This window comes from Bos taurus, chromosome 12 (genome assembly GCF_002263795.3).
Source record: "Bos taurus isolate L1 Dominette 01449 registration number 42190680 breed Hereford chromosome 12, ARS-UCD2.0, whole genome shotgun sequence".
Taxonomy (NCBI): Eukaryota; Metazoa; Chordata; class Mammalia; order Artiodactyla; family Bovidae; genus Bos; species Bos taurus.
In genome coordinates, this window is record NC_037339.1 from 28,621,636 (window position 1) to 28,636,151 (window position 14,516).

General features: G+C 37.1%; 1 protein-coding gene and 1 long non-coding RNA gene across 2 annotated transcripts in view; one reads left to right on the plus strand and one right to left on the minus strand.

Annotated features, from left to right (window-relative positions):
- Nucleotides 1–14,516, minus strand: part of BRCA2 (BRCA2 DNA repair associated) — a 52,548-nt gene that overhangs the window by 5,526 nt on the left and 32,506 nt on the right. The window contains exons 16-24 of the mRNA XM_002691807.6: nt 13,647–13,834; nt 11,733–11,903; nt 10,908–11,262; nt 9,406–9,561; nt 9,074–9,218; nt 8,003–8,124; nt 5,663–5,861; nt 5,247–5,410; nt 5,020–5,158 (exon numbers count right to left, since the gene is read on the minus strand). Coding sequence (XP_002691853.1) covers nt 5,020–5,158; nt 5,247–5,410; nt 5,663–5,861; nt 8,003–8,124; nt 9,074–9,218; nt 9,406–9,561; nt 10,908–11,262; nt 11,733–11,903; nt 13,647–13,834 — 1,639 coding nt within the window. The remainder of the gene's footprint in view (nt 1–5,019; nt 5,159–5,246; nt 5,411–5,662; nt 5,862–8,002; nt 8,125–9,073; nt 9,219–9,405; nt 9,562–10,907; nt 11,263–11,732; nt 11,904–13,646; nt 13,835–14,516) is intronic.
- The window catches only part of LOC132346706 (uncharacterized), a 30,797-nt gene continuing 17,071 nt past the window's right edge, over nt 791–14,516 (plus strand). Inside the window, exon 1 of the long non-coding RNA XR_009496622.1 lies at nt 791–8,008. This is a non-coding gene — a long non-coding RNA (uncharacterized lncRNA). The remainder of the gene's footprint in view (nt 8,009–14,516) is intronic.

Consider the following 14,516-nt stretch of genomic DNA (forward strand, 5'->3'; position numbering starts at 1 on the left):
GCCTGGGTGAGGCATCTACAAGCCAAGGAAGGCCATAGCCTCCTGGAGTGAGGCACAGGACAGATTCTTTCTCAGAAGGAACCCACCCTGCCAGTACCTTGATTTTGGACTTCCAGCCTTCAGATAATATGTTGCTTAAGTTTGTGGTTCAGCAGATGAATGAATACATGGGGCTACTTGCTGAACTAGGGAAAATGATCTGCAACACAGTATCTTCCAGGGATAATGGGAATAAACAGTGGATAGCAACTAAAACACCCCACCTTCATACAGTAACTAAGAGGGGAAAAACTGTTCTTCAATACCACAGAAAGAGAGAGTCAACTGCATGAGGTGTTGGCAGGTCCCTCTCATACAGCTCACCTCATCACCACAATCTGCTGTGGGACCATTAGAACTAGTCTTACATCTGTCTCCAAGAGAAACTGTGCATCCCACACGTGCAGTCCCTGGCCTCTGCACACTGCCTCTCTGGACACCGTGTCTCACCTCTCCCTTGTCAGCCTCACCTCTCTCTGTGGTATCAAATGCCTCTGACAGGCCGAAGTCAGGCCCTGGCTCTTTTCTCTACCTACTCCCACACCAAGTGACCTCATCCTGTCTCCTGAATTAAAGCATCACCTGTATGTTGATGACTTCCCAACTTGTATCTTCAGCCTAGACCATTCCCTTACAACAATATCCAGCTGTCAAGTAGAAATCTTTAGTTGATAAAGCTCCTGGCCTTCCCTGCCCACCTGTTTTTCTTGCGTACTCCCCTCTATATAGTGACTCCATTCCTCCAGCTGCTCAGACAAAACCTTGGCCCTCAGTCCTTGATTCTTCTCTTCATCCACACTGTCCCCCTACCTTCAAAATACAACCACAATCTGACTATTCCTGGCCACTCCTGTTGCTTTGTTTGCTCCAAACTATTATCAATTGCCTAAATTTCTACAATAGCCTCCAGCTGATTTCCCTGTTTGGAGTCTCACGCCCCCCTGCAGTCTATTCTCAATAGAACAGCCTGCGTGATGCTGAGAAAACCTAGTCAGAGGGTGTCACAGTTCAGTTCAGTGGCTCAGTTGTGTCTGACTCTTTGCAACCCCATGGACTGCAGCACACCAGGCTTCCCTGTCCATCACCAACACCTGGAGCTCACTCAAACTTAAGTCCATCCAGTCAGTGATGCCATCCAACCATCTCATCCTCTGTCGTCCCCTATTCTTCCTGCCTTCAATCTTTCCCAGCATCAGGGTCTTTTCCAAAAAGTCAGTTCTTCGCATCAGGTGACCAAACAATTGAAGTTTGTTTGAGCATCAGCCCTTCCAGTGAATATTCAGGACTGATTTCCTTTAGGATTGACTGGTTTAATATCCTTGCAGTCCAAGGGACTTTCAAGAGTCTTCTCCAACACCACAGTTCAAAAGCATCAATTCTTCAGTGCTCAGCTTTCTTTATAATCCAACTTTCACATCTACACATGACTACTGGAAAAACCATAGCTTTGACTAGACGGACCTTTGTCGGCAAAGTAATGTCTCTGCTTTTTAATATGCTGTCTACGTTGGTCATAGCTTTTCTTCCAAGCTATGCACTCAATATGCCAGCAAATTTGGAAAACTCAGCAGTGGCCACTGGACTGGAAAAGGTCAGTTTTCATTCCAATCTCAAAGAAAGGCAATGCCAAAGAATGTTCAAACTATCACTCAATTGCATTCATCTCAGGCTAGCAAAGTAATGGTCAAAATTCTCCAAATGAGGCTTTGACAGTACATGAACCATGAACTGCCAGATGTTTAAGCTGGATTTAGAAAAGGCAGAGGAACTGGAGATCAAATTGACATCAGTTGGATCATAGAAAAAGCAAGAGAATTCCAGAGAAACATCTGCTTCTGCTTTATTGACTATGCCAAAGCCTTTGACTGCATGGATCACAACAAATGGAAAATTCTTAAAGAGATGGGAATACCATACCAGACCACCTGACCTACCTCCTGAGAAATCTCTATGCAGGTCAAGAAGCAACAGTTAGAACTGGACATGGAACAACAAACTGGTTCCAAGTTGGGAAACGAGTACATCAAGGCTGTATATTGTCATCCTTATTTAACTTGTATTGACTTATTTAACTTCTATGCAGAGTACATGTGAAATGCTGGGCTGGATGAAGCACAAGCTGGAATCAGGATTCCCGGGAGAAATATCAATAACCTCAAATATGCAGATAACACCGCCCTTATGGCAGAAAGCAAAGAACTAAAGAGCTTTTTCCTGAAAGTGAAAGAGGACAGTGAAAAAGATGACTTAAAACTCAACATTCAAAAAACTAAGATCATGGCATCTGGTCTCATCAACTCACAGCAAATAGATGAGGAAGCAATGGAAACAGAGAGACTTTATTTTCTTGGGCTCCAAAATCACTGCAGATGGTGAATGCAGCCATGAAATTAAAAGATGCTTGCTCCTTGGAAGGAAAGAGGGTGTCACTCCTCTACTTGAAACCTTCAGAGAGAGAATTCATGCAAGGCCCACACCGTAATTCAGTCCTCCACTGCCTCTTCCCAGCTGTTACTGCTCACTCGCTGGCCGCTGCTAATGCTTTTAGGCACCAGGGTCATTCTCTAACGTGACCTTTGTCACTGCCACTCCTTCCTGGAATGTGCCCCCCTGACCCCGACCAAGATGCCCACATGCCTCTCTCCCTCTAGTCCTTCAGGTCTCATCCAGATGCCACCTTTGCAGTGAGATCTTTCCTCACGTTGCTGTCTAAAGCTGCAGTCCTCTCCCCTTCCCCCATCCTACCTGTCACTCCCTCCTTCATTTTCTTAGCCACACTAAGAAAACTGGATGTGCTACTTATTTTGTTTGTGATCTCCCTCCCTAGCCATAATGTAGGCTCCATGAGGGCAGGGATATTTGCCTGTTTCTCATTGCTATGCACCTAGGCATTTAGAACAGTGCCTGGCACATGACAGGCATTCAATAAATGCTGATTGAAAACTGAATAAACATTACCCACCCTCTATAACAATAATAATGATGTTTGGAATCACCCAAATATGACAAGATGAAATGAAAATGCTACAAAAACCATGTAGTATATTAATATACTATGGTTAAAGAAAAACCCACAAAGCACTAAAACACAAGTAAACAAAAACACATTAAGCAAAAAAGAAAAGAACATAGCACAACCCAAAAATAAAACTAAAAGAAAATTTCTGAAGTCTTCAAAACTGACTCATGCTATTGTACTTAATAGGAACATAATCAATAAAATAAAAGCTTGGATATGAATATTGGATGAAAAGTAGTCCTGTAAGACAAAAAGGAGACTGCAGGATCAAAGAAAGAAACTGAGGACACCAATAAACTATCTATAATGGGACAAATGCATGCATTACAAATCACAAGGAATAAAACATATTGCAGAAATTACTAATATACAATCATGGTGAATGGAGATGGAAAAGACAGAAGCAGAGAAAAGGTTAAAAAAAAATCTAACATAAGACTAACTGCTGGCTTTGAAGTAGAAATCCTACTAAGTGAAATAAAAAATTTATTCAAAGATATTACAGAATTTATCTGATACAAAGAAAGCACTGAATCTGCAGATTATTATTTAGCTGCACAGTGTAGTTTGTGGAATCTTAGTTCCCCAACCAGGGATTGAACCTGGGCCCCCTTAACAATGAAAGCACCGAGTCCTAATCACTGGACCACCAGGGAATTCCCTGAATTTGCAGATAAAAAGGCCGTCTGTGTTTCAGGAGAACTGTATAGAGTGTTTATAAGATACAGCTTTGGACCTCAAAACATGTTCTTCAGACATCTAAACATAAAAAGAAAATCACCTAAATGGGAAATTTTAGACTGTTCAATGTCAAAAGAGGAATTTCTACAAAGTTCTGAGGGAAGGAAAGAAAGCAAGATCCTACATAATTATGCCTGCCAAGACACAGTCCCAGAATTAGGGCAATAGTTTGACATTTCAAACATATGAGGAACTCCTGTAATATGGCACAGTTGAAGCCTTCTTGAAAAAAAGACTGACGATAAACCTTAGCCAGAGAGCTGAGAAAGCGAGAAGCTGTGACAGAGAAGTTGATCAACAAGGAATCCATGGATCTGAGACCCTACCCTGAACCTGGCACTGTTTTAAGAGCTGACGATACAGCAGTAACAAAGTCTCTGCCCTTAGAGAGCTAACATTCCAGAAGAGGGAGATCAAAAAAACATAGTTAGGTGCTGGTGGGTGCTATGGAGAAAAATAAGGCAAAAAAGGGGAGAAATAGTGCTCAGTTGGGAGCAGGGGAAATACAGCTTTTACAAAGGGGCTCAATGAAAGGCCTCTTAGGCGGCTGCGTTTCACCAGAGGCCTGAAGGAGCCAAGGGAATGTGGGGACAGGGTTTCTAGGAGAGGGAGCAGTGTAAAGGCTCTGTGACGAAAGTGGGCGCAAGAATAGCAAGGAAGGTGTTAGCACAGCTGAAGGGGAAGGGGGCCCAGAGTTCTGGGGGGAGGGGTGGTGAGACCAAATGCTAAAGGGCCTGGCACAAAATTACCAATAAATGGAAGGCTTTTGTGCTAAAGTTGAGACATAAGCTGGGCACATGGTTTGCAGATAAAATCTATGGAACAGGGTATGGAAGGAGGAGTGAACCATGTCATATTGATGGAATAAAGTAGAGATTAATTTGCCTAAGATGTTAAAGAGTAATAAAAACTAAGGTAGGAGGTGAAGGCTTGATAGCTCAGTTAACTGCAGAAGGAGATTATTTTGTAATCATTACTGTGGTACAAAACATTTTCTAGCAATTTCTTTAAGTAGCACAGAATGGCATATAAGTTGTTTCCTTGTGATATTCTAGAACTGCCTTTAAGAATCAAGTTAAAACAAATGTACTTTCAAATCACTAGTTACCAAACTTGTCAATTAGTGGCTTCAGTTAATCATAAGGAAGATAAATTTTAAAATATAATGCTTTTCCCAAAGCATTCATAAAAAAGCTACCATTAAATACACTGTGTATTACCTATTTTTTTCACAACAGAAACTACAAATCCTATTAGGTCCACCTCAGAACAAGGCGGCTGGAAGTCTGAATCCAATAATTTGTTGAAGTGAAGGGGCTCCCTTGGCTGATAGATTTGTAATAGAATTTCATCTGAAGCCTACAAGAAAAAAAAAATCAGAAAAATACATGGATTCTATAAACTAATATGCATTTATCAAAATTGAAAAATTATGAGAAGTTTATACCGGTAGTTGTTGATACTGAGTCTTTTTTGTTGCTGTCAACTGTATGTTAGCTCTTTCATATTTACTCTTAGATTTTGATGCTGTGAGATGATAGATTCTGTATCTCTTTCCCTCTGTTAACAGGGAGTATAGTTCTGATGATGGACGCCAGATATTTAATATAACTATTGAGAGAAAGAGGAAAAAGACAAATTATAATGGAAGAAATGATAATCATTAAGAATCTTGTTTAAAAATAAATACTGAGGACTACAAAGATCCAAGGGATATATTATCATTTTGTGGGCACTGGGAGCCCATTTTGTCTCCCCTGATATATACTCACTTAACTCTTGATCTACCATTTGAAATAATTTAATAAGATAATAATTTTTTAAACTTAAAATTGATTAAAAACAAAAACTCTCCATACTGACCTGAATCTTTTTCCTTTCTCTTATAGCTCATGATACGCAGCTTCCATACAGGTGTAACGTCCCTTGGCAAAATCTGTTCCCCTTGCTCAGCAGACTCCATAGCCTTCCTGAGTTCCACCTGGATCTGGGCTTGCTTCTTATCATTCAACATCTGTCTGTGATTATTCAAGGCTCTTAACTGCTCTTCACTAAAATAACCCTGTGGCCAATTGGTATATTGAGGCAGATGATTTTGGAGTATAAAGCAAACAAAACAGAAATAAACCACCTCATCTATTGGAGATGAATCTCTTTAAATGGGGATAAAATACAACAGAATTGAGTTCATGTTAAGGATGTGACAATATAAAAATTGAGATTTATGTAGTCAGTTTATCACATAACAGGTATTTTCAAGTGCCTTAAACAGTTTACTAATCCTTGTGACAAATTTACCTAGAGCCAAAACAACCCCTACGTATAAATATACTGTAATAATCATAATGATCAACACTGACATTATAAATGCATCTGAATGCTTATGATATTTCAGAAACAAGTCTATGTATGTGTAATGTATTAATTCATTTAATTCTTACAATAATCCTATGAGGTAGGTACTGTTATTGTTTCCATGAGGTAGGTGATGAAGCTGAGGTACAGACACAATAAATAATTTGCAGAGCCATACAGGCAGGGGTTGGCTCAAGAGCCCTCCATTTTTAGCCCCTGTAGTATAATTTCATTAACTCTCTGGAACAGTAGATACAATTTAAAACAGGTATGTACTATAAGCACTTATCTCTGTCTCTACATTTCTCTCCCAGTCATTTAGCAAACTGGTGTTTGAACCTCCTAGGAATCTCACCCAGTGTTAACAAAAAATAAAGGAACCAAAAATAAAATAAATGGGAATTCTGACACATAACCCACTAGACTGCTGCTGACTCACCCATGTTAATACCTGAGTCTATACTGGGAAGGGGGACCCTGTGCCTTACAAAGATATTCCTAAACAGGCAGTGTTTAGGTTAAACGTTAATTTAAAAAAAATTATGTGATTTCAGATGCCCCACAACAACTAAACATTATCACTGAAAACAAGTCCTTTTAACAGATATTTTAGAAACTGATGGCAATTTCTTTCTCTAAGAATGATAATGATACCTTTCTTTCAGTGAATCTCTTAGAACCACATAAACTTAGACCCTTAGAGATAAGCCACCCTCAGGCTTTCCCAGGCAGATGGTGGTGGAGGAGGTCTGAGGTCTGTCCAGCTACACAGGGCCAGGGTCTAGAACTTAGTCTCCCTGCTCTCATCCTGCCCCCTACTTTCTCCTTGTAAGTAAATTCTATAAAAGGAAACCAGAATAATATTTTGTTAAATTTTATGGATGAAATTAAGACCATGTTTTCATAAGCGTCAACAAACATAAAGAGACAGAGACAAATAATTTCTCAGGAAAGCATAACAAAGCCATACAGACTTGTAGCAACTGTACTCGCAGGCTTGAAAATCAGACTCACTATCCATTGAGACAGTCTGTGTTGTAACATTTGGGAATACAGGGGAATTCTATTCAGAACAGCACTGCTCACTCTCTGAGCAGAGCAGTGTTTACTTTGAGGGCCCACTTAAAGCCATATACATTTACGGTCATCAAATAAATGATATTAATCAATAAACTGTCTTCCTAAAATTTCCCCTCTTCTCCCTATTTAGCAAAGTAATCTTAGAAGTTGCATTAATTAGATACCCAGGTGTCTAAAAATTTGGGAAGTAGATTACCTTAATATATGAAATGATGTTTTAATAATAACATTTATATAAAACTTTGCAACAATACTCTTTATATACATTATCCAATTTGATTCTAAAACATCTTTTGTGGCCATTTGACAGCTATTTTATCTCCTATTTGCTTAGCTAATAAATGGTAGAGCCATGGTTCTAAAGCCTGTGCTGTTTGTAACACACTTTAGTGTTACAACTAACTATCCTTAAGGTAGAGGATCATGAAATAAACTCTAGGCAGGATCTGAAGAGCTGAGGAAACAGACAGTGCTTTGAAGATACTTGTTTTACCTTAAAAACAAGTTCTGACCACATTTTAAACCATATTTAATATATAAAATTATTTAACCCTCTCATCCTCTGTTTGGTACAGAAGTAGAAATGTACCACCCTGGTTTGGTACATCACTGAGGATCCTAGAATTGTACACATCCTCTTCGAGAAACACAGCATTTCAACATACTGTCTCCTGTAATGACCAGATGAGTGACGACAGCTTCCCACCTTGAAGGATGAAGACTAAGGCTTCACTTACTTACTTCCTGCAGGCCCACTTACTCTCTCACCTCAAGGTAACTTGGGTCTGGCGCGTTCTTCACAGCTTCATAAAGTTCTGCACCATCTTGCAGAGCACGGACTTGCTGTCTTGTTAGTGCACGTGATGGTATACATTGTTCTGTCACATTTTCTAAGGAAAAAACACTAAGTAAGCTAAACTATGAATTTAAGAACACTGAAAACTATAGAACTCAGCAAAAAAAAAAAAAAAAAAGCACCCAAAGAAGGGAGGTTAAAAATAAACTACTTATCTGCTAAAAGTTCTCCAGGAAAATTTGAAACTAGTGTATTAAAGGTTTAAAAAACTGTCATACAGAATTTACTTCATTAGAACAATTTGTAAATTAAAGTAAATGATTTCATGATTCACCTAATTATGAGCTAGTGGTAATTTTAAGCAAATCAAATATTGGGAATCCCATTTTCCTTCAAATTTATATAGAACATGAAGCTAAATAATAAAATCATGAAGAAATGCAGAACATAATATTTTCCACAATAAAAAAGGTAGATAAGAAAGTAAAATTTCATGTCTTTTAAGCATAAAACACTATGATTTTTATTATTCAAATTGATGCCACTGGGGAAAACAAGCTCAAGCTCCAGGTATAAAAACATAAAAATTAACAACTACAAGAGCAAAAATGCAAGTTCTGTAACACAGATAAAGACACAGAGGACAGAAAATGACAAATGGTTTGGGGAGAATAATCTGATAGTTCTTTCCCTTGTTTTCCTTTCTCTAATACCAAAAATCGATGCCACAAATACTCTAGTTACTAAAGCTCAAGGGGGAGTTTAATTAAGACTTCTGAAAAGTGCTGTAGGTCTATAATGTTTAATTGCCTAAGGCAATTTGTGAGGTTCTAAAAACTGTGGTGAATAAAGATCTGATATTTTGGGGCCAATTCAATGCTTATCTGTGTATCTATGTAATTTTTTTTTTAAATCAAAAAATTCAGATTCAGAATCAGAAAAAAAAAATCTATTACTCAAAATGAAACAATTAACCCAATTAGAAGCTTCTAAAACTTTATTTTCATATGAAAAAAAGATCTTGTAAACACAACTCATTTTACCTTCATGGTCTTCAAATTCTGCTTGAATTTTAGTGAACAGGGCTTCCAGCTTCTTTTGCTGAGCTTCTGCATATTTTGTTGCTTCCTTTTCTTCTTCTCTTTCATTGCGAAATATGTATAATCCAGTTGATGTCTTCTCCATCCACTGTTAATAATGTGTCAAACAGAAACATATGGTAGGGAGGGATCATTCAAATTAATCGTCTCTATGGGAAGAAATACTCCCATGGATACAGGAGCCTAGTGGGCTCTGGTCCTTGGGATCACAGAGTCGGACATGACTGAGCATGCAAAAGAAGAAATACAGAGTAAGTTTCAAGAATATATCATACCTGTATAGGGTATGCTCTCTGAATAATTATATCAACGCAACCAACATTTCCTCCATCGCTGAAGAGTGATGACAAGGGAAGAGGAAGAGGTCTGGGATCAGGGGAGAATCCAAGTTTGGCATACCAGCAAGCAGGTCGAGTGCTATTAGCAGAAATCTAGACAAATTAACAAATTGATTTATTAGTGAAATATATATTCACTTCTACTTCAGATTTCATAATTTTCCTTCTTTTAGGGTTGATCTCACTGTGCAACTTCAGAATCATGGAGACAGGCAGTCTAAAAATGTCTTAGGGACAGATCCATAGTGAAGGGCTGGGAATAAGAAAGACCAACACTGAACTTAGCAGAAACTGTACTAGAAGCAAGGTAACAGAAGAAATGTCTTCAAAATTCTGAAGGAATTATTTCAACCTCAAATTCTGTATTCAGTTAACTTTGTAATAAGATAAAAAATTACTGCATGTTTCCTTTCTCAAGAAGCCTATGGTAGTTGTCTGCCTTAAAACCAGGGAACAAATCTAGAAAGATACGAAATCCAGGCTATGGGGCTTCTAACACAGAAAGAGGTGAAAATAATCTCAAGAATGGTAACTGTGCCACATACATGGACAATAACCAATTGGGAACTGAGCAGGAATATGGAGAAATCCGAGGAATCTTCAGGAAAAAGAAATGAAACTGATAAAGGTATTTTAACATAGTGAGATGATTTTTATGTGGCTCTTGTGTGGAAATGAGTTGGTAATAAGGATAAAAGAAAATTAAGAAAAACAAGACAAGACATTTAATAACTCCAGGGAAAGCAGTAAGTTGTAAAGAAAGGAAATGTAAATCATAGTATATTGTATGCTGAATTGAAGCCCAAGTTAATGACAAATTATCTCTTTAACTTAAAAATGATTAATTTATTAAAATGCTTTCCTGAAATAGTGATTCAAAATATAACAGAAGTAAATTCTTTACAAGGTTATTTCATAAGTGAATCTGAATGTGCAACATTGCAATCATTTCTGATAGCAATATTGTAGACTATTCAACACTGACAAAGTCCTGTTACCTAGGTTTAAATATACATAGAGATGAAAAGTGTACTTTAGTATTATATATTCAAGAATCACTGAGACTTGATGTTCTAATCACACTGAAACAGAGATCTGGCCTAGTCACCAGGGTGGAAGTTGAGCAATATTATGAGGACAACATGGTGGCAAGAGCTCCAAGTATAAAAATCAAGCATCTGATGCAAATTTACTCCTATTCTTTAACTGCAACCCACACTGTTTTAGCTCAATAAATATCTCTGGCTTTCCCCCCAAAATATTTAACTATCTGAGGTTAACTATTTAACCTGCCACTTACACATAGAGTATCAGTACATTTTTCAAAAACTGAAACATAATAGGCATAAGTAAATTTAAAATGTAAATGTAAAGCCTCTCTAGAATTTAACTGAATCAGTGCCTGATTTTTACCAAGAGTGTGCATGTATTTAACTTACCTTTAACATAAGAGATTCTGGGGCTTCAAGAGGTGTACAGGCATCAGGAGAGCCCACCAGCTCTGCTCCGTGAATTACGATCTTCTGACCCACAGTCAGTCTACCGTTCTTTAGGAGAGCTGAGAGGGGAGGGTCCACCTGGGCCTTAATAGCATACCATCCATCTGTAAGTTGGACAACGGCCACCTTTGTGGTATCCACACTGCTAGTCTTATTGCTAGAAGGTTCAGATATATCTGTGCTTAATGAAATTATTTCAGAAACACAGAGAACAAGTGTTTTTGCAGCTGTGTCATCCCTTTCCATTATCTTTTTTATCGCTGATCTTTTGCTTCTATCAATTTCCACATCATATCTAAAAAGAAATAGAAAAATGCATTATTTTAGGAATTGTGAGTCTAGAATTTCACTGTAAGAAAAAAGTCACTGAAAAATTGAGAATAAAAATTAAATAACCTTTACTGAAGAAATACCAAGACCAAAGAGAATTTCAAAGATAGTTGGCATTATATTAAGTTTTATACTGCTAAAATGAGTTAAATATTAATCTTCCCCAAATGCAATAATGCTTTACTTGTCAAATTCATATTCTCACGTGCCAAGAGTTTGAGAAGAGGGGAGGACAAAAGGGAAGCAAGAGGTATATAAATGTGCAATTGATCTTAAATGGGGCTGGAGGGTAACATGAGAACTATGCTATGCAAGTGGGGTAGCAACTATCATGACAACTGGCTAGTCATCCTTTATGATGGACAGTCACAGGTGGCTTACAAGTCTGACCCATACCACAATACAGGATTACATAATAGGATGCTTTAAACTTGCCTGTATTTTAGTTGAAGAAGTACCCTTTCTGGGTTCAGGCATCTATTAGCAAATTTCTTAGGAAAGGCAAATTCCATAGCTGCTAGTTTCCATATAATCCATCTATAATGATTATAGACCCAAACTCTAGAAATAAGCTTTGGATCCACACCTGGGGTGTCACACAGAGCTCTGAACAAATAAAGGGAGAATAAATAATAAAAACCACATAAGATGATACTGAGTTCAATAGCCCCAACTATTCTTTGCACAAAAACTAAATTGTATAAGATCATTCAATAAGTTTTTTATAATAATCAATATAATAATCAATAAGTTTTTTATATATAATCAATAAGCAATTTAACTTTAGAAAATGATTTGACATGTATCAAAATATGCTAATGAAAATTTCACATATTATTCAATACACTTGTTTCAACTGAAAAATAAGACATTTAAAATAATTATATTTTAGATTATATATTTCTTATTAAAGAGATTGTTTTTAGAAATCACCCAAGAATTTCCTTCTCTAGTCCTGGTTCTCTTAATATCTACTCCTTTCTGCTCAAATCTACAACCCCTCTGCCTTTCCCATTCTCACTCTCAGTACTAATGTGACTAGAAGTAATTAAGAGAACATCCATAAACATTCACCCTCTGGTCTACCAACCATTGGAACTGGTACCCTTACATGTTGCCTTCTTACTCTGTTTAAAAAGTTGTACCTCTCCTCACTCAATTCTCTCTACCCCACTTTGCTAGTTTTATCTTCAAAGTACTTACCACTTTTTAATATACTATATGAGTTACTTAGTCCTTTCAAAAATTTTCCTTCCTTGTCTCAAACCCCTCCACTAGAATATATGACTTACTAGGGCAAAGATTTTTTTGTTTTGCTAACCCTAGTACCCAAGATATGAGCAGTATCTGGGTATAGTAGGTCTTCAGTAAATATCTGCGAACTGATAAAAAGGCAAGCAGATAAAGAGGCAGCCGCTCTTTACCTAACTATCTCTGAGAGACTCTTCTTGCTTCAATAAACTTTCACTTTCTTTTTTTTTTTAAAAAAAGCTTGAGCTTCAACACTCAAAGATTTTTGAACCATGCCCACTTGATTACAAAATAATCACTATTAACCTCTAAACTATGTGGTCTTCTTAATACAATTAAGTGATACAACTATTACTTTTCCAACTAGAATCAATATTTGACATATGGGGCAAATGCCAAGATGTAAATACATTCCTGTTTTAAAATACTCTAAAAACAAGAAAAATTTAGAGAAAAGATGCTTTACCACTTTTCCAAAGCTGTAAATTTTGGAAAGATAAACCTAGATCTCAAAAATAAGGGTGCTAGAGAAAGTTTCCCATTGCTTGTCACTGGCATTAGGTAATAAATACCTTCCCTGATAGCACTTTAAATTCTGTTTGTATAAACATTAGAATCCTAAGAGGATAAACAGTTTCTAAACTGTTGGTTGAAGTTTTAGGGCCACTGGGGTTCTCTAGTTATTTGGTATTACTGATATTTAAGTATTTCTAATTTTAGTATTCATATATTTACTGAAATACACAATGAAAGAGAATATGCACGGAAGCGTGTCTGTGTGTGTGGTTTTACGAGAAGGCCAACCCATACTTAATTTTTCTTATCAGTCTTTATTTTGTATAAGCAATAAGAATAATATCCTAATTTAAGCAGAACCAATTCAGTAAATCCTAAGACAAACCAAAATTCATTTTTCAAAAGATTTCAACAGAATATCAACTGAACCACAAAGTGCTTAAAATGATTCATTGTATAAGCTTTTTGATTTCTAGTCAAGTTTTTAAGTTCGAGAGAGAGAAAGAAAGATGAAAAAGGGACTCGTAAGAAAGAGAGAGATGATGGAATATATAATATAAAATTTCTCTTTGCAGAGAGTACCTATAAAATTCTTCTTTTCCAGCCTTTCCATCATTGGAGGGTATGAGCCATCCACCATCAGCCAACTGTATTCCCTTTCCAGTCCATAAACTTTCCTTACCAAAATAATCCTGAGTGTGAAACTGAAAAGCCTCTGCATTTTTGCTGTTAATTTTTACACAGTGTTTAGAAACACCATACATATATAGCTGGACAAAATAAATGATAGAAAATTCTGAAAATGAGTAAAAAATCATCAAACAAAAGAACATGTTTCACAGAAAAAAACAATTATAACAAGCCAAAACTGAATTTACCCAAAGTTTTTCATTTAAATATGAAAACATTCACTATAAAAATACATAACTTGCTTACTAGAAGCTAAAAAATTTTTGTGTAATATAAATGACCCTCAAGAGTCTGCAGCACCTTTCTCATTCCCTTGGGGTACCTGCTTCCAGCGCAATGTGTGGTAGAAAGTCGTTGTGGGGATAAAAAAGTAACCTAATGTTTTAGAAAACCTCTTAAGTTAAAAAACTTAGAAAGGGCCCAGACTCTCATCTCTTCATTGCTCCAAATTCTAACTAGATAGAGCTGGCTTAGTAAGAATCTCTTTTAAAACTGTAAATGGCTCTTAGCAGGTTCAGGGTTATGAGTTATTCACACTTCCTCTAACACCTAGCTGAAAGCACTTATAGTACTAAATGAATACATTTTGAAGGGGGAAGAGAAGCAGTAACTTTAAAGTACAGATCACTCTGGTGGAATAAAGCAGCAGACAGGAAGGAGGCTGCCAAGGTAGGCCGATTAGGACATGATTTTACTCGTCCATTGCCCCAATTTGTTCTTTAAACAAAACAATTTGGAGATGCCAGTTAATAAAACAACACA